The sequence below is a fragment of the Xenopus laevis genome, chromosome 2L (genome assembly GCF_017654675.1).
Source record: "Xenopus laevis strain J_2021 chromosome 2L, Xenopus_laevis_v10.1, whole genome shotgun sequence".
In the NCBI taxonomy this organism is placed as follows: domain Eukaryota; kingdom Metazoa; phylum Chordata; class Amphibia; order Anura; family Pipidae; genus Xenopus; species Xenopus laevis.
Genome location: NC_054373.1, coordinates 41175815 through 41201271, shown reverse-complemented (window position 1 = coordinate 41201271; position 25457 = coordinate 41175815). Strand labels below are relative to the sequence as shown.

At 38.2% G+C, this 25457-nt stretch overlaps 1 protein-coding gene across 1 annotated transcript; it reads left to right on the top strand.

Moving 5' to 3' along the window:
• LOC108707449 (organic solute transporter subunit alpha) lies at positions 1 to 23051 on the top strand. The gene is made up of 8 exons (XM_041581754.1): positions 1 to 320; positions 12060 to 12211; positions 13247 to 13320; positions 14228 to 14386; positions 16347 to 16458; positions 18904 to 19050; positions 21205 to 21310; positions 22120 to 23051. The coding sequence occupies exons 1-8, from the start codon at positions 233 to 235 to the stop codon at positions 22299 to 22301; spliced, it is 1020 nt and encodes a 339-aa protein (XP_041437688.1). The 5' UTR covers positions 1 to 232; the 3' UTR covers positions 22302 to 23051.
• Positions 23052 to 25457: the final 2406 nt, after the last annotated feature.

Here is a 25457-nt window from a genome sequence, read left to right as displayed (position 1 = left end):
AGTGTATAGGAGAGAAGGAGTCTTTTCAGCACAGCACACATTATTTTCTCCCGACTGAAGGCTTTTCTTTAGTCTCAGATCCTCAGTACCTGGCAAGGATAGAGCGTGGCTTTATTGTTCTGTATCTTATAACCATTTACACACATACAGGAGCAAGGTACAAGGAAAACTCAGAAGAGGCACCAACCAGCAGGAAGACTGAACAAGAATAAGCCTGAAACACACTGAATAAATGGATCCCCAGGAAAATGCTACCCAACCGCCATTCAACCCCATCTGTGCCACCAGGCAGGCTCCTTACTCCTATGAAATCCTGCAAAGTAAGTGCAACTCTCAGGTCCAGTTTTGGATAGCAGGGCATTGTAGTTCAGCTCTGCTTTATTTTCTGCTGTGCTTTCTTTTCCTTAGAGGAGGAAGAATTCTGGCATTCCCCAAACACATTTCAGATGGTGGAAATGTTGATTATTTAACAGAAATGTTCAAATTGAAACCCTACAACAGTTGTTGATCTACAACTCTCAGCATCTCCCAACAGTGATTTCTGGGCATTGTAGTTCACTAACTGCAGGAGGGCCACAGAGTGTATTTTCGTAACCATTTATTAGTAAGACCATTAACCATTATTTGTAAGATGTAATATAATTTTTTCACCAATATTCACCATTTCTATTAGTATCATTTTATTATATCATCATGCTGCAGCTCCCACCATTACTATCTTTTGCAGTGGCTGCAGAGTTGGTACTTACAGATATTCTCCTGTAATGCATACGTTCCCTAACCGTATGGCTGCCTGTCCCTTATAGCTCAAAGCAGTGGGGCCAAAACTGATGGCTAGTGTTGTTAGATTTTGGGTGAATGCCTATTTGTCGCCCTGGATATTGCTGCTTGTATGAACAGGGTGAAGGTTATGAGTTTGCTTAAGGCTACCAATAGAAAGCTTTCAATTAGAGAACATATGACTGTGTAAAGGTATATGGCAGTTGAAATCTTTTTGAGGAGACAAAGCCTTCCTAAATCATCATTTTTCTCCAGCAATGACTATGACATTATTAGTGTTATGACAATGATTTTATATACCTTTAATCTTGGTATAATCTATGATATAGATTATTTGGGGATGACTTGTGAATCATCCCATAGTACCCGTGACTTTATACAAAAAACTCAATCTGGTTATGCCCAATAGCAGAAAATAGGGGGCATCAAGGTACTCAAAAAACTCAGCAGGGGCCCACCAAATAATAGTATAAAAAATACATTCTTTGTGTAGAATAATTTAAATGGTCAACATCTCCATTGGCCTAAGATGATTTGACCCACAAAATGCTGGGGTATTCCTTTAAGGGGCAACAAAAACTTGAGGTGCCAATGTATGAGCCCATTCAGTTGCAAAAAAAGGAGCAGTAGAAGTTGATATTGAAGTAGAATTGAAGTTTTTGAACAAAAATATGATTTGTGCAAGAATTTAGTGTGCATTATAGGTAGGGGTAAAGATTGATCATGCTTGTACGCAGAGACATCATGCATGAATCCAACTTCTCTATATACAGTAGTTTTAGATTGAAATTCCTAAAACACTAGGAGACACTAGGCACTAAACTTGTTTGTTAAATGTGGACCACTACTTCTTAGCAGAGATGGGGCAAGAGCCTGCCAGTCAGCCTTTACTCTTCTTGAGTCCACAACTCCTTGGTGAAGGGTGTTGGGTCATACTGAAACATATATGTGCACTGCCCAGTTTAGGATTGCAATTTTGGGGGGGGGATATGGTTCTTTAAAATAACTTTTTGCCCCCATTCCTACCAAAGGACAAACACTTCCTAATTATCTCAGGGAGAATACCCTAACATATGTATGCATCTTTGAACCTTGGCCAATGGCTTAAAGGAGGAGAGGTGGGTTCCCTGCATTCAATACTTTTATATATGTATACGTACTAAAGGGTAAAGTAATAACAAGAAAATGTTACTCATGGCATGCAATTAGATGTTTGTTTTCAAACTACTATCCAGTATATGTGTCCTTCTGATGGTTGCTATGGGTTTGTAGAACAGGAGTAAACTTTGCACCTGCTACTACTACACAGATGATAACTTGCAACAAGAGGTGATCTCATACATTTATGTTTTTTTTAAGCAGAAAACAAATCATCAGTGCAAGAACATTTCTTGAGCAAACTCTCTAAATCCTTTGTCTCTCAAAGAAATTAGCTGCTACTTGTAAGTGGATTTAAATAGGTTTAATAGATTCCTTTGGGGCAAGTGGCCTCTTATACCCTTTGTAGAAAACAATGAGTCTTATTCCTAGCTAGATGCAAGTGGCAGGATACAGGCAGTAGTGTCTAAATGTGTCTGCACTGGAGTGTGGGGTTGAGGAATGCAGGGGCCCCACCAGTCACTTACTGTAAAACAGCCAAATGGGTAGCCAGAATCTGTCCTTGGAAAGCTACCATTACCCAGGAACAAACTAATACAGTATGCTGCCTATTATACACTTTAGAGAAACAAATCAGTTTTTTTTCCACCCTGTTACTGCTTGTGAAGTGCCAATAAAACCTTTTAACCCAACTTTGTATTCAGCATTAGTAGTCGGACGAGTCTTAGGGGCAGATTTACTAAAGAGCGAAGTGGCTAACGCTAGCTACTTTTCGCCAGTGTTGCCACCTGCAGGGACATTTCCAATTAACTAACTAGCGCAGGTGTCAATTCGCTAACGAACAGGAGCGCTGCTAGCGGTCATCCTGCAGGGACATCGCCAATTAACTAACAGTTGCAGACGCCAATTCACTTACGAACGGGGGCGTCACTAGCAACTTTTTGCTCTGGCGAACGGATGTTACTCCGCAAATTCACGCGGTTTTACTGAACGTTAGCTCTTTCGCCAGAGTTGCCACCTCAGACCAGGCGAAGTGCTATAAAACAACTAGATCTTCTTCTTTTTGGGTAAGCGATTTTCTTCATACATTTTATAACATATGCAACATTCATTTTACAGTGGGCTCGTGTAGGGCATTATATTAACTCTTTGTCTTTATTAAGGTTCCCTGGACATGTGTAATATAAACCGGTAACTTAAACCATTTGCAGCAACATTTAAATTTAACTTTAAATTTCTCGCCCCATGCAAATCGACCTAAGTGCAAGATCACTAGCGAAGTTTCACTAGGCACAAATGAATGCGAGCGCATCTTCACTATGAAATGCTCGCAAAGCCAAAGTAACGCTAGCGAAATGACGCCAGCATTCCACACCCAGGACGAAACTTCTCATTTTAGTGAATTAGTATATTTGTAACGTATTTACGCTTGGCGAAGTGGTGCGATGGGTGCGAAGCTGATGCTGGCAAAAATTATGCCAATTAGTGAATCTGTCCCCTTTTTTGGCACAATGGCAGCTAATGCAACTCTCTCATTTCCAGTCACTCCCCATTTGAAAAGGTATGTTGTGTCAGAAAAGGGAAATATGAAAACAAAGAACATTTTGTTGTGCTTTAGTGAATTTGCAATGATAAGTATAAAGTACAGTATTTATTTCTCATTGAAGTTCAGATGACTAATATGGGTGCTTAACTGGATCAGTGTCAGGCATGAGTAACAAGTTTTGTTACAACTACTAACATTTAAAAAAAGAAAACATAGATCTTATTGGTTGCTATTAGTGACGTGCAGGCCGGGCCGATACCTGCAAGTTTATCTGTGGGTCAGGCGGATCTCGCTGCTCCTCTTGCGAGTTGCAGGTGGGTTGCAGGCAGGTGCAGGTTGAGCTCTTCTGCCCGCTCTCCCCACATGTGACCTTAGACTGCTGGCTTTCGACTTCCTGTTTTATAGACTCGTACCTGCCCGGCTCCTTTTGTGACATCATCCGCGGGGTGGGTCGGTGCGGGTCTATAAATGGAGGGGGGAAGCCGGGTGCGGGCGGGTTTGCATCGACCAGGTGCGGGTCAAGTGACCTTAGACTGCTGGCTTTCGACTTCCTGTTTTATAGACTCGTACCTGCCCGGCTCCTTTTGTGACATCATCCGCGGGGTGGGTCGGTGCGGGTCTATAAATGGAGGGGGGAAGCCGGGTGCGGGCGGGTTTGCATCGACCAGGTGCGGGTCAAGTTTTTCTCGACCCGCACATCACTGATTGCTATGGATGTCAACAAGAATAAACTCATATTTTATTAAACCAAGCTTGACCAAACTACCATCCACAATTTTATCTTATTTATTAAAAAAATATCTCAATAAGGTCAGGTCGGGAAATAAACTGTAAAACCTGTCCCTTGTATAAGGGACATCTCCCATTGACTTATACATGACCTTGACAGGTTTGAGATGGTGGATTTTCTGATTCTGCATTTTTGCAACTTTGGAGAAAAATAATTTTTTATCTTTCAGGTGACCATGGTGACCATACATATAAACTGGAGACATGTCCTCTTTAGACCAAGGGGCATATTTACTTGCCTACAAATTTTCGCTTCAGGAAACTTTGCCATACGGCGCACAACTACGTCAGACATTCATGATTCATAATTAAGTGTATTTATAAAAATGCGCAATTATTTTTCTGCAAAAGAACGCTGGGGTAGCAAATTTTCTCTAGCGTTACTTTCTTCCTAGCGAAACTTCATTAACTTACTTGCACTTACGTCAGTTTAAAAATGGCGGGTATTTGAAGGTCATATATATGTATTTATTTGTGATGTTGGTGAAATTACTGGAAGTGGCCTCTTATTAAAAATTTCCAAGGAAGCAAAAGAAAGACAAATGAGATTCTCTATTGTCCTAGACATGAGCCCACCCTAAAACAAATGTGACATGCCCCTCAATTGGTTGAAAAAGTGTAAATAACATATATTTAACAGTTACAACTTGTAAACATAATCCCACATTAAGTTATGAAAATGTTTATAAGTTTATAATGCCACTAGTCTCAAGTGTAAACTGCAGATCTCATTTTTATTAAGAGATAAACTATCATTTATCTGTAAAACTGCCATTAAAACAGTCAGTCAGTTTATAGAAACCTGCCAGTAAAATCCATAGACAATTAAAGTGTTAATACATAGGAGATTGCAGGTTAGGAATTGGTTTGTGGTGCAGGAGAGAGCAGGGTACCACTCACTAATGATAGTGTTGGTTTACAGTGAATGCTATAAGAGTTTATTATTACTGCATGATTTACACTGGGAATGAATGGAAGGCTTTTTTACAACTAGGGAAGTGAAACAGTGGGAGATTGTTTATTTTGATAGGCAGCTGACATATACATCAGATTAAGCAAAAGTGAAAATAAATCAAGATTGAGCAATAATATAGATAAATGGTGATTTGAGTGGACTAGACATGTGAGTTTCTAAGTACGTGATTTTTTTTATTAATACAACAATAGGACACAAGTACAAAATATCTGATCATACAGTATAATGCTGAATGGATGCAAGACAATGCACAAATATATACAAAGTGAGTACAGGTATGGGTTTTAACAACTTTCATTGAAACAGGCTGTCTCTGGCCCTAGTATGTGTTTTCAGTTCTCCTGTGTGGGTGTAGGTCTTTGTGCCATTTATTATAATATGTGAGTTGTACTTTGTCATGAGAGTTTCAAGCATGGTATATACTTTATATTGCAAAGAGGCTTGGCCAGATGTGCCTTTGCTGTAATCTTTTCTGGGGCAAGGTAGTTAGATCATGATTATACCACTGAAATTAGGTACTTGAAGGTATTTATAAGCTGGAAGAATCAAAAGAGCATATGACTGAGTAGTTTGTTGGCTTCCTTGAATTGTTGATAAAAACACAAAAACAAAATTATCTGGCTCCTATCCTCCCCACCTTATAACTCTTAATTTTGAAGAGGGCGATATAACTCCAGAGAGATTTCCAGCTGAGAAATTAAGAGGTTGTTGCAAGTCAATTACCTCCCTTAATATATAAGATATGTCAGGACACTTTATTTGATTTATGCTGTGGACATGATGCCTGCAAATAGAAGATTAAACTGTACTTCAAGCTGGTGTCCTGACAGATTCCACTCACCACATCTGTAGAAAATGAGAAAAACAATTGTTTAACTTGCAGAAATACAGACTGCTGTGCTGATTACCATTTATGTTAACAGCACAGTCCTAGGGGCTGATTTACTAAAGGGCAAAGTGGCTTACGCTAGCGTAAATTCGCTAGCATTACCATGCACAGAGACATCGCCAATTTACTAACTGGCCAGTCGATAATTCACTAGCAAAAGAGCCAGGCGCTATCGCAACTCTATCGCCAGGTGACAATTCACTCTGGCAAATGGATGTTACTCCGCAAATTCACTAAAATGCAGATTTTTCTTTCGCCAGACTTGCCTTTGCCAGCTCAGACCAGGCGATTTGCAATGGGGTATATAGATCTTCCACAATCTTTTGTCACTTACATCATATTCTGTGAGTGGAAAATGCGTCAAAGTTCAAAAAACGCTGGCGTCTTTTCCTTATTTCAGAGTGATAGGCTGCAAAAGTCCTTAAAAAACTTTTTTTGGTAACCGATTTTCTCCATACATTTTCCAACATATGGAACATTAACTTTACAGTGGGCTCCTGTGTAGGGCATTATAACAACTCTCTTTAAGGTTCCCTGGACATGTGTTTTAAAAAGTGTAATCTGTAAGTACATGCACCAACTGTGCAGATTCAACACGAAGCCTTAAACATAAGACTCTAGTACTAGAACAGCATCAGCAGATTCAACAGGAAACATGCACAATTACTTTATCTCATATTTAACATCAATATTTAGCATAAAGACGTCCATAAAACTTTAAATTTCCCGCCCTATGCAAATTGACCTGAGTGCAAGATCACTTACGAAGTTTCGCTAGGCAGAAATGAACGCTAGCACATCTTCACTATCAAATGCTCGCATTGCTGAAGTAACACTAGCAAAAAGTCACCAGCGTTCGGCTCTCACGACAACTTAGTGAATAGCGTTGAGTGAATTTTCGTCTGGAGATGTGTTGTGCTGGGTGCGAAGTGGACGCTGGCGAATTTTCGCTGGTTAGTAAATCTGCCCCCTAGAGAGATAATCTCCATCTGCACATCCAGTGTGATAAAGCCTTGATATTTAATACACACTAAAAAGTATGCTGAGATTAATGGTTACACAGGTTAAATTGTAATGGAGAAGAATTAAAATTTCTAATACGCTAAGAATTTGGAAATAATTCAACCAAAAGAATCTGAGTTTGACAGTAAATATAAATGCATATGATATGTATACTCGTGTTACATTCAGTCATATTTCTATGATGTTCAGCCCTTCCAAAAACACATTGCCCCAGAGACTTGCAATAGAACCTAAAGCTTATTTACAGCTTGCAATTCCAAATGGAATGTGGTTTTTGGTGTCACTGACCCATCAGCTAAAAAGCTCTGTGAGGCTACAGTTTTATTGTATTAGCTGTTTGAATAGGTCTCTATCAATGTAGCACACCTACATTTTGCAATTTAATTTGCAAAATGATCTTCAATTCATAGCCCTCCTTTAGATCAATTTACAGATAGTGGAACTCCTCTTTTACTTTCCTCATTTAATGACATTCTTGTTTCAGGACTTAGCCCTCCTTTAGATCAATTTACAGATAGTGGAACTGCTCTTTTACTTTCCTCATTTAATGACATTCTTGTTTCAGGGCTTAGCCCTCCTTTAGATCAATTTACAGTGAAACTGCTCTTTTACTTACCTCATTTAATGACATTCTTATTTCAGGGCTTACCTAGGTGCTTTAAGGCCAATGGCACACAGGTTGTACCCTGCAGTTTAAGGGCACTATGGTGACAAGGTGAATAACCTATAGGTATGTTACCAGTGAAAGTCACACCTACATTTTTACAGTTTTATGGTTGTTCTCTATGATTATTGAAGGTTAGTGACACCAGTAATTTCACTGTGATGCAAGTTTGGAGCACAGCCATAACCAGCTTATATCTACTGTGTCCAATCATTTGTACCATGCAGTATCATACTGTGTTTAGAAATACACAGTTATAAATAAATAAGTTCCCATAAGTGCTGGAAACTTCTTCAGGTCTGTAATTAAATACCTGAAGTGCACACACCCTTTCACCGGCATCTCATAAAGATAAACATTGGGTCATTGTCCAGTATTAATGTAAATATAACCAGAATCAGGGATGCTTCAGCAATGAGGTGAATTGAGAAACTCGCCTCAAGCAGCAGCACTCCACGAGTTCCAAGGGGCTGCAAAAAGCCTCTCCTGCTAACTTTAAGGGTCAGGCCACACGAGCAGAATCGTGGAGATTAGTCACCCCACCGACAAATCTCCTCTTCATTGAGGCGACAATCTCCCCGAACTGCCTTTCCTCTGCCCTCCGCCGGCTAAAATAAAAATTGCCTGGGGATAGGCACACACAGCGCTTCGTTTTCTGAAGTCATCTGAAGTTTCCTCGTGAGGCAACTTCGGGTGACTCCGGAAAATGAAGCGACACGATTTTCATTTTAGCAGGCGGAGGGCAGGCAGTTCGGGGAGATTGTCGCCCCGAAGAAGAGATTTGTCGCTGGGGCGACGAATCTCCCTGAATCTGCTTGTGTAGCCTGACCCTAAGCAATTGCGCTATCTGCACTAGTGAGACAAATTTCTGATTTAAAATGAGTTCAATTCGTGGATGGGAATTTGGTTAACTTTGTTTTAATAAACTCGAGTTTTAGTAAACAACCTCCCAAAAATCCTCCATTTATGCATTCACTAAAATATCTGTGTTTCTGATAAACTTCCAGAGAGCCCATTTACGTTCGGAACTGCAGTTGAGATTGCTCAAAAATGTACCTAGTCATTGGGCTAGTTTACTGAGCTCATTATTATAATCAACACATATTTGTAAAGTGCCAACATATTCCACAGCACTGTACAATGAACATACAGATTACATACATGAATACAATCGATAACGGATAGAGGGATCAAGGCAAAAAAAGACAAAATCTCTTCTTGTAGTTCTGCATAATTGAAGTTAGCACCACTGCATCTGTTCCATATTCTGTGCATATTGATGCAGGGGGACTATTGAGCTACTGCCACCTTAAAGGTGCAGATAGCTCCAGGGTTCCCACAGCAACCTGCATCAATAGGAGGAGCATACTTGTGCCACAAGAAGCAGAGATCATTTTGAAGATGAGTGCTGAAAATTATGCCAAATTTCAGTACAACTGAATTTGATTTACAAGAAAGTGAAATTGCAATTGCATGTGCTTTGACACATCAAAATCAAATGCATAAGGTGCAATAGTTTGCAAACAAAACCATCTGCTAATATTCATTAATACTTAATATAATGAATTCACTCGTTCCTTTAAAAATATAGATGTAGGTTATTCTGCCCAGAGTGCCCTATTTATTCAAATATATTTATAGGCTCAGATTTTTGGGCAGGCCACAAAAGCCCAGGCCTAGGAAAGCAAAGATCTGAGGGCCGCATGTTGCATCTGTGTGAATGTGGAATGAAGAAACTGAAAAACAATGTTTCGAAATGTCGAAATTTAAAATGTGCTTTGCTCTTAAGTCAGATTTCCACGTTGCCTTGTAAGTATCTAGAAACATAGGTGTTAGGCTGCATCAATACAGCCATGGGCCCCCACCTAGGTATATTAATAGGACCACTCTTTGTATTTATTTTGGATATCACAAACAATGTGTAGTGTTGGTGCTATATTTTAAGGCTCACTGTATTTAGTTTTGATGGGGTCAGTGCTTTTTCTTTATGAGCCTAAATGATACCGGACGTGCCTTCAATTAGCTTGTCTTTAGATGATTTAAAAATATTTGTACCTTGAAAACAATAGAGGGGCAGTGAGTTTGTATGCATTTCCTTTGTGTCACCTGTAATTATATAGTGGAGTACCCCCTTATTGTAAAATATAAGGTTATTATAAGTTACCGAGTAGTTTCATGACCATATGTTTTTATACAGGACATGGAACTCTGAGGTGACTTCTAATGTCCTCATATTTTCCAAAATCCTATTGTGTCTAACAGGCAGCAAATGAATAGTCACACTAGTTGCACGATATATAATGCAACAAAGATGTAGCTTTTGCCATTCATATGCATTGAAATTGTGTGTGTGTGAACATGGAAAGAACTGGTAAGGAAACACGTATTTAAATACAATTGATAACAAAGGTCACATCATATGTGATCATCTATAGTTAAACCAACATGAATAAATATGATGTTCGGCTTTACCAGACCACTAGCAATGTAGGTTTTGTCTGTTGTTACCTTCTGTTTGGTTTGAATCCTACAAAAAAATAAAAACAGGGCCATTAGTAATTCTACTTACATAAAGAATGAAGGAATGCATGAACCAGTGAAGAGAGGTGGGGTGTGGCAAGAAAGTGCAAGACATATAGAGGATAATGTAATTCTGCTAAAATGGTAATAGTAATATTGGCTTCCTACCTGATGATAATATTGCTGGTTTCAAACTGCGCTTTTGGAGACCCATAAAGAATAGTATATTGCAATAAAGAGAAATCCTCTAGTGTCAACAACATCTGAGCACCCTAATAAAAAGGATATATGCAAATAGTAAAAAAATGAAGGGGTGGGACCCTTAGTATCAGAGGATAGTAAATTGGTTGACGAGAGCAGAGAAAAATCTTGATTTTTAAACTATTAGTATTTCTTATTGTACTTTGTATTTATTTGTATCTATTAATTATTTTCGTTTTTTGGACAATTACAAACGAAAAATATCCAAAGACCTCTAAACGGTTGAATGTATATTAAAAAAAAAGGTCCAATAGGATCCCATTGACTTCTATGGGACCTCAACAGCTTCTACTAGGAGAAGTTGTGTATTAGAGTTTTTCATGGTTGTTACACTTAAAAAGTCTTGAATTTTTATAGTTTTAGAGAAATACAAAAAAACCCACATGTTTAGAGATTCAGATTCAGATTACAATGTTATATGAATTTGTGTCAGCATGGTTTTACGTTCAAAAGATCTTGCGAGACAAATTAAATTGCCTTTTTAATTGGACCAGTGTTGTTAGTGGTCTTAAAGGTCTGTCCTTTGCTTGAGGATGACATTATAAGCATTGTCTCCATTTTTGTTGATGATACTAAGGGGGGTATTTTTTAAAACTTAAATATTTCTCATTATTTTAAAAATAAAAATACAACCTAACTCCCAAACCATGATTTGGCTTAATATACTAAAAAATTTGAACGAAAATTGTACGTGCGGGAAAAGTCTTGACAAAATCGCATGACAATTCAAATCATAAAGCTTTTTTGAATTGTCACCTGAAAACCACACATTTTTCGGATTTTCGAACAAAGACCAGCTTCAAACAGCCCAAAACCTTTGAACATCATGAAGGCAAAAAATATTTTCCAATTGTAAACGGGACATCTGCCATTGACTTTTACATTACTTTGACAGGTTTTAGCTGGAATATTTTCGGATTCGGATATTTAGCAGTTTTGGAGCATAATAAATCTCGAAAAACTTGAGTTTTTTTTAACCCCTCTAAAGATTTGAGTTTTTCCCCTAAAAAAACTCAACCAGAGAATTTGAGGCTGAACTGTGCAAAACTAAAAATTCTTCATAGATCCCTGGTAAGGCGTCACCTTTCGTATGCAGTGCAGTTTTAGGCTCTAGTCTTTAATATATATATAGATTACAGGACATTAGAGGCAGATATCAGGAATATTTCCTCGTGAGGCAACTTCGGGTGACTTTGGAAAACCAAAGCGATACATATGCCACCAGTTGTGATCTTAACATCTACAGTTAGTAGATGTTAAGTATAGGTATTTTTATATATAATTTCATGTATGTGAGTATTGTTGCTCTGTATAGGTATGTGTGTAAATATGCAGTGGGGTTTATTTGGAGGGTTAACTTGATGGTCTTTTTTTCAACCCAAATTAACTATGTATGTAACTACAAAACCATGTAACTAAGGCCAGCAGTCTTTAAATTGTTTTATCAGATTATAAAAAAAGGTGGCATACTACAAGCAAACTAAAAATGCCATTGTTCTGTTTCTTCTTCTAGGTCTTGATATAACTGGTATATTGCTCTTTGCTATTTTGACATTTATGACGCTGGTATCACTGTTGGTGTTCTTGGAAGAAGCTTACTATATGTACAGAAAAATTGCTAGCCCCAAAAATTCCATAATCATTTGGATAAATTCAGGAGCCATGGTAAGTCTGCCATTCATTACAGCCATGAAAAGTTTCCTTTGTTCTTGCCTTCACTTCCCATAGGGGGCATAAATATGAAATTAATTTAGCAGCAGTTTTCTAATGACAGTAGTGAAATACCAGTAGTTAGGGCTACCAACTTATGTCGGCAGCGAGAGCGGAAAGAGATCAGGCAGATGACGTCAGGGGGACGGTTGGTTGCTGATCCAGGGGCGTGCCCGTGATGACAGGGGTGGGGTTATGATGTGGTGATGGCCGATTGGCCACGCCATTCATTTAAAAGACTAGAATTCCTAATTTTGAAATTCGGCAGTCACTTTTCATCTGGATTCCGGAAACTGAGCTGTCTGGGTGAAAAATCAGCAATGCTAAAATTATCTACAACTGGTCTTCATTTGTTTTTCTTTTGTTCTGTATGTGTTTTGTTCTGCAGCTCTCAGGCTTGGAATGTAAACTTTTATATGGTTGCTAGGAGTTGATTACCATAGTGAAATTCTGAAATTGATTCGATAATACTAGAAAATAAAATAAACCCAGATAGCATTTTCAGTTGTAGTCTAAAGGAAAGGAAGGCAGCAAAAACAAAACAAACATAAACAAAGAAACAAAAAATAAATAAATAATAAAGACTAACTGAAAAGATACTTGGAATTGCCCCTTGCTAAACAATTACATTTTTTTAAGGCAGTGGCTTTTGAGCAACATGTTGTTCACCAACCCCCTGGATGTTGCTCTCAGTGGCCTGGTAGGTACTGTTTTATTATAACAGAGGAAAGGAAATCATTTTTAAAAACTTGGATTATTTGAATAAAATGAAGTTATGGCATACAGCCATCCTGTAATTCAGAGCTTTCTGGATAATGAGTTTCTGCATAACGGATCCCACAACAAAGTGTGCACATTAACACAGGGGGTAATGTAAAAAGACACATCTGCAGAAGGTCTAGTAATGCATGGCAACCATTTAACAGGTAGCACTTACTGGCCCTCTGTTTGTTGAGTAACATCTGATTATATTTGTCTTTTATTTTTAAGATGATTGCAACAACATCCTGCTTTGGAATGTGGATTCCACGGAGCACCATGTTTACAGACTTCACAGCCAATGTGTACGTTTTCGGTACTTTCCTGGGTTTTAATTGTGTGATGATAAAACTTGTGCTTGAACATTGGGTAAAGACCATCAAAATTGTAAATAATATTATGGCCACCAGTGGTCATTCTCCCATTGTCTATGCTTCTCATAGACATACATTGTACAGGTATGGGACCTGTTATCCAGTATGCTCAGGACCTGGGGTTTTCCAGATAAGGGGATAACTTGTCTACTGAAAAGTAATTTATTAAAGGGTTATTTACTAAACCACAATATTTCCAGTTGGGTTTTTTGGGCAAAACGTCAGAATACGAAAATCTTTCATCTCAAACCTGTCGAGGTCATGTATAAGTCAATGGGAGATGTCCCTTTTACAATTTAAAGATATTGTGATTCAGGGTTCTCGGACTATAACTTGAAAAAATCATGCGATTCGAACGTCAAATCTGAAAAAGTTCCAATTCGGGTTTTTGCCAATTTTTATCAAGTTTTTTTCACGACCCCAAGTTATATTATTGAAAAACAAGATAAAATTGGGGATAGGAGTTTGGTTGAGCTTGGTTTAATAAAAACATGAGATAAATTTAAGTTTCCTGTAAATAACCCCCATAATAAACCCAGTAGGATGGTTTTGCCTTCAATAAGGAGCATTTATATCTTAGTTGGCATCAATAATTTTAAACTTTTAAATTTTTAATTATTGCATTAAAATGGATTCTATAGGAGATGGCCTTTCCGTAATTCAGAGCTGTATTGCTACTGATTTCTGCTTGTTACTGATTTTTTTATCTTCTTGACATGTAATTTTTCATTTACTATTTTGTCTTGAGAGGGAAAATCTCTAATTTTCAGTGGGTAAACAGAGAGAAATAGTATTTATGTGCATTTAGTCAAGCATTTTAACCCACTTTCTATTAAAGGTTCCTTGCGATGCTAATACACAAGTTTCAGCTCATGCTGGTAAATGAATGTGGGGGAAGAAGAGAATTTCTCAGGAAATTTGGTGATACGAAGCTCAAGATTAGCACTGGTCCCTTCTGCTGCTGTTGTCTGTGCCTGCCACATAAAGACATCAACAGGTCAGTTTCATGGAATCTCTTTGCTTAGAGCAAAAGAAAAAAATAAGCAACACAGACTTGATGTGATATGGACAGTCAGGATAAGAGGGCACTTACCAAAAGTGAGTGTTTTACTAAGTAGCATGCATGTGGCTTAGCAGTGCCAGTTGCATATTAATTTTGATGGTATTAGTGGGAGGAGTTTCAGTTGCATAATTTCCAACATTGTGGAAATAGCTCATCAGCACACCCTAGCCCCTCATCCATATAATAAGCACAGTGCTCACTATGAAGGCTCTAGATATAGAAAAATGCCGGTAACTGTTCAGCAAGCAATTCATTTGGTGCAAATACAGCTGTGACACATATATGGATACCTGGAAGTAGGTAGGTGTTAGTCCCAGGGATCCGATTCCTTTGCCCTGTACTTTACACCTTGCATATTATTCAGAGTGAATAGAAGTGGCATTATGGAACAATGCGCCAATTTAGAGGAGCATGGATTGCCATGAACCTTTGTGAATGTCATTTAAATGATCACAGTTGGACTTGCGTTTGTAAATGAGCTCTAGTGATTTATTACCTTAACTTTTAATCCTATATCATATTTCTTCATACTTAAAAATTATTTATAAACAAAATATATGACAAGATTATCCACTAAAAATGTTTTCAATCCACCCAGTTATACTAACTCCATACAAAGCGTGGGTGGCATCGCTTAAAGTTTGCGATCTAGCACTACCCCTCCTGTCGCCTCATCTACCCCTATGGGGAAATTCCTTTCTCCCACATCTGCAACATATAGCAGAGTACAAAATATGGCCACAATGGGGCCTACGTATACTAGGGGACTTGGTTAAGGATGGAATGATATGCCCCAGGACCGAAATTAAACATGTCCAAACCCAGGAATCTCTCCCCTGGTTCTCCTATTTCCAGCTTAGACAGGCCACCAATGCTCAATTTCAGGGGAACGCTATGAACCTTACAACATCCAAGATAGAATCAGCCCTGAGAGCCCCTACCACCAAGAAACTTGTTACCAGGCTGTACTCGCTTCTCCTAGCTACTATTAAGCCTCCATTTAACGCAGCGGGTGCAGCCTGGAGCAGAGACATCCCAGGGTTGGAGGATGGGGACTGGGAGGAGGCAACTGATAGGGCCTATGACTATCTCGTCTCGACCAGAGATAGATTGATTCAGTTCAAGATCCTACATAGACTCCACTTAACTCCAAATAGGCTGTTTCGTATGAACAGACTCGACTCACCACAGTGTCCTAAGTGTAGGGCCTCAGAGGCGTCTTACCTACACCTCATCTGGTCATGCCCCCGAATCCAAGCCTTCTGGTCTCAGGTTCTCAACTATATTCAGGATAAAACGTCACTACCCAACCTGATAACCCCTCAGGTGTGTATTCTTGGTGTAGTAGATGAGGTAACCCCAAGGGCGGCCATGAGAATTCTTTTTCGTACATTACTGTTCTATGCCAGGAAATGTATTCTCCTGAATTGGATGTCCCCCCAACCACCCACATTTAATGGCTGGTTGAACTTGCTAAAAACAACACTCCCCCTAATACAACTCACCTATACTGCAAGAGGATGCCCTCAGAAATATGATCGAGTGTGGCGGGACTGGCTGGAGGCCACTGAGGAGCCTTAATGTTAGAGATGGCAAGATGTCAATGTCATTTATATCTATATCACCTACTTAAGTGCCCTAGGGGCAATAGATCCAGAATTATACCCGAATTAAAGTATATACAAATGTACAGGATTCAAATATTTCAAATGCTGATATACTGTGTGATATGTTTACACTAAGATGGAACCATGCATAATACAATATTTGTTTGTTTGTTTGTTGTTTGAAAATGCTAAATAAAAACCTTTTAAAAAAAAAAAAATGTTTTCAAAACTGAGTACAGGAAAAAGCAATTTTCATTACAAAACTGTGCTCTCTGTCCTGTTTGTAGACGGACTTTATTCATCCTGAAGCTGGGTACCTTTCAGTTTGCATTGCTACGTCCGGTACTTATGTTTCTGGCTGTGGTTCTCTGGACAAATGGAACCTTTGTAATTGGCAATGTAAGTACTTATCTGTGTTATTGTGAAATCATGAAAGATTTATAGGAAATTGCAATGTTTCTGCATGATCTAGATGGGTAAAAATCGGTCAAATTCTTTAGACTCATTTAGACTCATTTATTATAGCAAAATCTATGTTTTGAGGTTCATATTGTGCAGGCCTGGTTCTACTCTGCATGATCTCCTGGGATCTAGAAAAACCTTCCTATGTGTTTATAGCAATAATGCAGGAAGCTTTAATGGTAAATTGTTATTGGCATATGTTTGACACTATTAATTTACAAATAACAAATGTTTAATCAGTGTATATTGGACACATTCATTTTTGTTCTTAAAGTCACTAAAATACCTTGAATAATGGGATTTCAATAAACATTAGAGGTGGCTATGATCTTCAAAATGCTTACACTAAGGGGCACATTTACTAAGCTCAAGTAAAGGATTCGAACTGAAAAAACTTCGAATTTCGAAGTTTTTTTTGGGTACTTCGACCATCGAATAGGCTACTTCGACCTTCAACTACTACTTTGAATCGAACGATTCTAACTAAAAATCGTTCGACTATTCGACCATTCAATAGTCGAAGTACTGTCTCTTTAAAAAAAACTTCGACTACCTACTTCGGCACTTTAAACCTACCGAGCACCAATGTTAGCCTATGGGGACCTTCCCCATAAGCTTTCTAAGCTTTTTTTGATAATCGTTCGATCGATGGATTAAAATCCTTCGAATCGTTCGATTCGAAGGATTTAATCGTTCGATCGAACGATTTTTCCTTCGATCGTTCGACCGAAGTATTTGCAGTATATCCTTCGACTTTGATATTCGAAGTCGAAGGATTTTACTTCGATGGTCGAATATCGAGGGTTAATTCACCCATGATATTCGACCCTTAGTAAATGGGCCTCTAAGCTTGCTAAATGTAAGCCTTGGCTTATCTCACTCTTCCTTTCATCTAGTCGCCCTTCAATCAGAAAAAGCACTGTAGGGCCCAATTCACCTTGAAATAATGGGATTTCAGTATCAGTTTAGCATTTCAAGAACTACTTTGACTATTTTTAGTTTATTTATCAAAACCGTTATTTTCTGATTTTTTTAAGTAAAAAAGTCAGACCAAACTAGAATCCATGTTTTTACCCTATTTATCTTGAAAAAACTTTATAAAATCAGTTCGGGAAAAAAACTAGAATTGTTTGAGTTTTTTGTTCCTCCAAAAATGTGCGCTTTCGAGTGAAAAAAACTCTCATTTTATTTTTTTTACGTTAGACTTGAATACTAACCCCCTTAAAGTACTTTTTGAAGTTTTATGAACAGTTCCAGTGGAAATCATTGAAGTGTGTATGAAGTAGTTAATGTTATATTGATGGTTTATAAATAGGACCCTTAATGTTATGTGGATTTAATAGCAAGACCCCTTGGAGCAATATCATGGCTGCTGCTATTTACATAAAAAACAAATATTTGCAGATAGAAACTGCTTTCTATGTACTATGCTTCACTGTCCATTAATAGAAAAATAAACTCATAGGAAAACCTGTAATTTATGTTACTGATATGGAGTTCCATAGTCTGATTATATTTACATAGTTAGTTTGGGTTGACAAGAGTCCCTAAAAAAAATCAACCTCTCCAAATGAACTCCATACGTACAACAAGCAATCATCCAAGTCACTCTTTAAGGGTTAAACTTTTTGTATGTTTTAGAATGGCTAATTCTAAGCAACTTTTTAGTTTGCCTTTGTTTTTTTGTTTTTATAGTTTTTTTAATTATTTGCCTTCTTCTTCTGACTCTTTCCAGCTTTCAAATGGGGGTCACTGATCCCATCTAAAAACAAATGCTCTGTAAGGCTTCAAATCTATTGTTATTGCAAATTTGTGTTTATCTTCTTTCCATAAAGACCCTAGCAACTGGATTACTAAACTTGTGAACTGGAGAGCTGCTGAATAAAAAGCTTAATAACTCAAAAACCACAAATAAAAATAAAATTAAAACCAATTGCAATTTGTCTCAGAATATCAATTTATATATCATCCTTAAGGTTATTTTGAAGGTGAAGAACCCCTTTAAAAGCATTAATAGAATTGGCAACCACAAAATCACCCAGCAGGGCATTCCACAACCTCACAGCCCCCACTGTGAAGATCCACCTACGCTGCTTCAAATGAAAGTTTAGTTCTAATGGGGTGGCCTCTGGTTTTTAGATCTTTTCTAAGATCCAGATTCTAAAAATGATTCCCCACTAGTGTTATCTAATGTACTTTTAAAAGAGTAATCATGTCCCCATGTTTTAAATCTTTCATCCCTTTAACCAGTTTAGTTGCACATCTCTGCACTTTCTCCAGCTCATTTTAATCCCTCTTAAGGACTGGGGCCCAAAACTGCTATTATAATGTAATATAAGATGGTTAACAACTAAAATCGTGTACTCTTTTCCTTTCTTCCAGTCATCTGCAGACAAAGCTACAATCTGGATCAGTGTTGGCGTTGGTGTTATCACAATAACAGCCCTATGGGCAGTGGGAATTATGTTTAATCTAGTAAGAAACACCTTGAGTGAGAAAAGTATTATTCCCAAATTTGCAGTCTATCAGGTAAGATCATCATCGTACTCCCCCTTAAATGTCTCTTTAAAATATCCTTGGCAGCTACAGACATTCACAAAAAAGATGTGCAGAGAATTGCAGGTTGTCGGTGCATTTTACATTGTATTTTCTTCTCACAAACAAACAAATCCAATAAAAAAAGGGCAAACACTGCATCTGGGGGTGTGTGCCGAATCCTCATTCTCAGTGACAGTCTCAGAGCAGCAGGAGTAAAGGAGGATGCTGCTAAATTTCGGATGATCTATTGAGTTAAATAAAGGTAATATACTGTATATAGGTAATATAGACACGGGACCTGTTATCTAGACTGCTCTGGACCTCTAGATAAAGGTTCTTCAGTAATTTGGATCTTCATACCTTGGGGCAAATATACTAAAGGACAAAATGACTAACACGGGCAAAAATTTGCCAGCGTGACGTCATTTCAGTACTTCGCGAATTTACTATCGGGCGCCGGCATAGCTTCACTAGCGAAGGAGATAGACTCTATCGGTACTTCGCTCCCTTACGCCTGACGAATTTGCTCTCTGGCGAATGGACGTAACTATGCAAATTCACTAAGATTTTAGTGAACGTTACCTCTTGCGATAAAGGTTCGAACGATTAAATTCACTAACATGCGCTGTTATGTCCAGGTCGACGAAAGCTGGCTAAGTTGTGCTAGCGTTACTTCGGCAAGCAAGATGAAGTTGCGCTACAGTTGGCTAATTTGCATACAGCGGGAAGTGAAAGTTGAATGGACGTATATGTTGCAGCAAATACATTACACTACACAAGCCCAGGGAACCTTAAACAATAAAATAGAGTTGTTATAATGCCCTAAACATGAGCATGAGTGTATAGTTTATGTGCCATATGTTAGGAAACGTAGGGGGGAACCCGGGTACCCAAAAACATTTTTACGGACTTTTGCAGCCTATTACCCTGAAAAAGTGAAAAGACACCGGCGTTTGTTTTTTTTAAACCAAAAAAATTGAGGAAGTCTTATACACTCCATTGCACTTCGCCTGGTCTGAGCTGGTGAAGGCAAGTCTGGCGGAACAGCTAACAGTTAAAATCCGCATCTTAGTGAATTTGCGCAGTTTTCCGTCCGCTCGCCAGAACGAAAATTCGCCTGGCGTTAAGAGTGCGAAGTTGCGCTTGTGTCTATCTCCTTCACTAGCAAAGTTACGCCTGCGCCCGTTAATAAATCGGCAAAGTACCGAAATGACGTCACGCTGGCGAATTTTCTCAGGTCACTTCACCCTTCAGTAAATTTGCCCCATAGTGAGTAATGACAATGAAGTATAGTTGAGCCGGCCATCTCTCTTTTCATTTCAATGCTCTTTCTCTGCAGCGTCAAACTCATTAGGGTTTCTGCCCCCCCTGCTCCAACCACAACGCCCCTCCTCCAGCCCCACGCACCTTTTTTTCTTCTTAACGCAATGCAATCGGGCTGCAGGGGAGGTCATATTGCATTGTATAATTCCATTACAGTCATTCTAGCTCTTCATACAAATATTTAGGCCAGGTTACTCCTGCAAATAATAATTTAAACCTCTTTGGGCTTATGGGAATCTAGTTAAAAATTTCATTTTATACTACAAAAATCTGTTATTTCATCTGAATGAGTCAGCTCTTAAAGACATTCATCATACATATATTGGAGAGCTATGAACATAATAATGGCCATGTCCTTAACTTACTGTATAGTAATACTAAACACTTCCTTGCAAAGTAACTACAAGTTAGCAATAAGTTATTTCTTACAGCCTTGAAGGAAATGAGGTGAGCTTACTGTGGATTTCATGTATAACTTATTTGAATGTTTGTGTCCACTTTCCTCCACTGATGAAGGTGTTTAAATGTCCCAGAATTTTTCTGAAAATGGAGCAGCAGCTATAATGACTCATTTAATGCATCTTAGTTGCATAGGTAATTCTTCCACTGCCATAATGGTCATATTTATTTGGAGTAACTATAACAACATCACTTCTTATTTACTGCTAAGAGGCACATATCATACAAAGGCTCATTACTGTATACAAAGGATGAAGGATGGGCCTTCGGCTATTACTGTCACAGTGTTGCCTTTATTATCATTTGCCCACTCATACCCTCAAACCAGTTTTAACTATATATTCTGATTTTTGTATATTACAGTTTACAGTCATTCTGAGCCAGCTGCAAACCTCAATCATCAATATTCTTGGTACAACTGGTGTTATCTCTTGCGTTCCTCCTCTCCCTGGCCCCTCAAGGGCCTCCTGTAAGTACCTTCACTTTTCTCAGATTATTTATTTATGTTTATCATGTTATAGTATGGGAAATTAAAATGCACCTGCAGATTCCCTGTAGTCCTCCACTTTCATGTCACTTAACCTGAGCCCTTAAAGCCATACAATAAGCAACCAAAGACTGACCCAAAAATAGAACAGAAAACTGCCCACTCTCCATGTTATATTTCAAAAGACCCCGTGTGAAGAGTCATAAAAACGTGTTAAATGTCCATCCAGCAATTACTTAGTTATCACACAATGGGTTTTTTTTGTCAGTAGGGGCAGGGCCACCATCAGAAATCTTGGCCACAGTCCTGAGTGCCTCAAAATGCCCATTGGCTTCCATCCCGTGTATATTTAATGCAGGATATTTTTCCTTTGGTTGGTTTGTAGTCATTATTTTTGTAATGCTTCTCCAACCAAAACTTGGTTTATTCCAACATCCCAATTTGCTATTAAAACTATCTAGCAAACTAAGAGGTTGTTTGCATTCTAGATGACTAGCTGATTGCCTGAACATAAAAAACAAAATAAAGATAATGGCTAAAATTCAGCATAGTATAACCTAACATAAAAGTCACCTTTATTTTTATACAAAGAACAATGTTTTAATGGGTGTAAATAGCTATATACAACATGTTTTGAGCGAAAGCCCAACTATATGATGCTGGGGTACTTCAACTAGGACCCCCAAACCCAGAAAACAGGCAAAGGAGTGTGGGAGATCATTCTTGCCCATTGACTGACTCTATATTATTTTTTAATATACCGTATGTATATATTTCTGTTTGTTTGTCAGACATGAACCAGCAGCTTCTCATTATGGAAATGTTCCTGGTCACAGTCCTCTGCAGAATTCTTTACCGGAAGAGATATGATGTTAAAAATCTTTTAGAAAATGAAGAAACCAATGATAATTTACAAAACAGCATGCTGCATCTGAATGGCAAAGCTTTGGAAGATGGCCCCCCAAGTGTTTAAAGAGCAATAAGACACATAACATTCTCAGTGGATTGTTCTGTTTGGTAGTAGTAGTTCAGCACTTCTATAACAGCATTGCCAGATGTGACTGTGTGCCTTTATAACTGCATTGCTTGACCAACTGCAATGTTTACTGCATCTATGTCTCTGCATCTTTGAAAATGCTTCTCTGCAGAAGTGCAGTGCTTTTGTGGCCTTTATGACAGTGTTGACTGCCCAACCAGAATGTATTTTACAGCTGCTGCACTGAATAGTTCCTCGCTGTATGGGAATTTCAAATTACTAAGTTTAGGTGTATTGATCACCCTCTTACTACACTAAGAGGGTGGGCTGCCTCTCTACACTCTAAATATGTAGCTGGGTCACACCCTACCTTTCTATGCCTGCATTGCACCTGTGCATTTTACTTTTTTGAGGGTGGGCTATAGGAATACCATATAAAAATATATCTTGTACATATACAGTTTGGGTATATTTAAGTATTTGGAAGAACCTTGTGAGGCTTTGAAAAATTCTAATATATTTATATTGCTAATAAATATTATTTTATGGGAGTGAGTATGTATATGTCATAATACTATTTACCGTCATGCCTTTCTCTGTTACTCCTGTCTGATTTGAACCTCTGTTTTCCACCTGAGCACAGGGGCAGTTGAATTGCATTGTGTACCATAAGCCTCAGAGAGAGACAGAAGAGAATGGCAAATAATTAAACACACGGGAAACAACAATAAAGTTTCTTACAAAGCATCTTGTTTTTGCTTGCCCAAACAGCTTCGGATTATACCAGTATGAGGTGTAAATCATGTTTCCAAACTTGCTGTGCTTGCTATGATGCCACAGGGAAATAACTATGTATTATGGGAAACCCTACTGTTATTATGTTACAGAGCCAAAGACTCTAGAATAATTAAGCCATACTACCAACTGGATTCAGAATGATGGTTCAGTTGGAGGAGCTGTCAAAATAATCATAGTTGTTATGTATGCCTAGCACATTAATGGGAATATCTGCAGCTCACTGATTATTTATTGCAGTGTTATTACTGCTGGAGTGCGCCTGTCATTCCTAAATAAATGCTGTGATTCTGCAGGAAATATTATGAAACCAATAAACATAACTGTAAGATTTTTGTCCATTTAACTAAAATACGTCCATCAAAGCCTACTTTTCCCCTGTGCTGGAGCAGCTGCTGTGTTGCTCACTGGAGCTGTACCCCCCTATGATGTACACCCATGGGGGGTTTCAGCAGCAGCAACAATTACTAAAACCTTCTTGACCAGTGTTATTGGGTGTAGCTTGTTTTATTGCTTGCATGTGGTAACAACAATATTGTAGCCCCAAATAAACACAGGTTCCCTCATTTGCTGACCACATTACTGCAAAGATGCTCGTACTGGAGGCTGAAGTGTTCCAAACAGAAGTAAGGCTGCAGGTGCACAAAGACTAGCCCCTAACTTTTTATTATGCCAAAACCACACAATGTTTTGTTGGCATGCCCTTTTGTCAGACGATGATCAGTAATTGAACAAAAACATGCTTAAATACACTCCACCCCCACATCAATATACATAAGGAGAACAACACAGTCCCCTAGTTTATAGATACATATGTTTTGTCTATATTATATCCAATTGGATTATTCTGTAATGTCCAATTTAATTTTCTAGAAAAAAAATGGACAAAACATTTGCATCTACGGACTTTTTTGCCCTTGTGTATATTAATGAGTGGTGTTTTTTGTTTACTCACTGATCAATACCTGATGAAGGGACATATCCCAGAAACTTTGTGTGGTTTTGACATAATAGAGTAATAATAAAGTAAGGGGTTAGTTCCCTAGGATTGTGTGTGCCAGTGGCTTTTCTTTTGTTTTATACTTTGCAGGGAGTGCCGTCTTCTGGAATATCAAGTAACAGGCATATAGTACAGAGGCCTCGGTGAACATGTGGTATTTAGTCTTATATGGGCTTAAGTGTGCCTACCGCCTGTATTACATACATTTGTTGGGTTATTTATCAGCTTCTCATTCCTGCAGAAATTATTTAACTCATGATTGCTCCTGACTGGTATCTTTTGGGCAGAAACTACCTTTGTATCTGGTTAATAATTGACCCCATTGATTTTTTTGTTGAGCAGTTGTACTGCAATGGTGTGCCTTTCTTTCTGTTGTTGCTGTCTTTAGCTATGTATCACTATAAATAAAAGTTACTAACAACAAGAAAACTTTAAGGGCTTCTCCGAGGTTATTCCTCCTAATAGAGATTCACACTCTATTATTCACATAAGGTTTTTCCTCATAATAGACATATGGGCTCATGCAATCAGCTCTGAGGTTGGGGAAAAATACTCACTGAACCCTTTACATAGTGTTTTGCCACACACACAAATATATTTAGCAAATGCCCAGGAGCAAGGACAATTGTTGAATTTGGCCATGACCCAAAATAGTTCCATGAAAAAAAACGAGACAATTTAGCCCCAGGTTATCCAGACCTTCCAAACAGGTATGACAAGGCTATGTGAGGTTATATGGTGGGGCAACATGAAGAGTCCCTGTCTCCATATAAGAAGACTCACAGATTAAGTGCTGGGCTCAAAAAAGAGGTGAAATTATGCATCTGTATAAATACTATATATGACACGACATTACATGGCATGAATTATGCTACTGCCTTGTTTATTATCAATATTGTAACAACTTACTGCCTATTGGTTTTCAATGAGGTACAAGAACCAAGTACAGCACATTTGGCACAAGGGGACTCAGAACTTTCTGTAAAAATGGTTTCCGCACCTTCTAAGCATCTGCAACCACTAGTTCACGAGTCCAAAATAGCAAAATAGATGTGCTGACAACTCTATAAATTAAAAAAACCCAACAAAGTACTACAGAAGTAAGGAATTGCTAAAGAGAGTTATTATGTCGTACAATCTATAACAAATTGAGTGTAAAATGAATGGTATTGTGCTGGAATAAAGTGTGAACAAGGGAATCACATCTTGGTGTAATTAAATATTGGTTTCTTCAATCAATAATTCAATTCATATTGTGAAAGACAGAAATGAGTGTCATTGTTGAGTATTGTGAAAACCAAAAAAAGTTAATTCATAGTTAAAGTGCTGATAGTGTGTAAAGTGCCAATTGTCTGGTA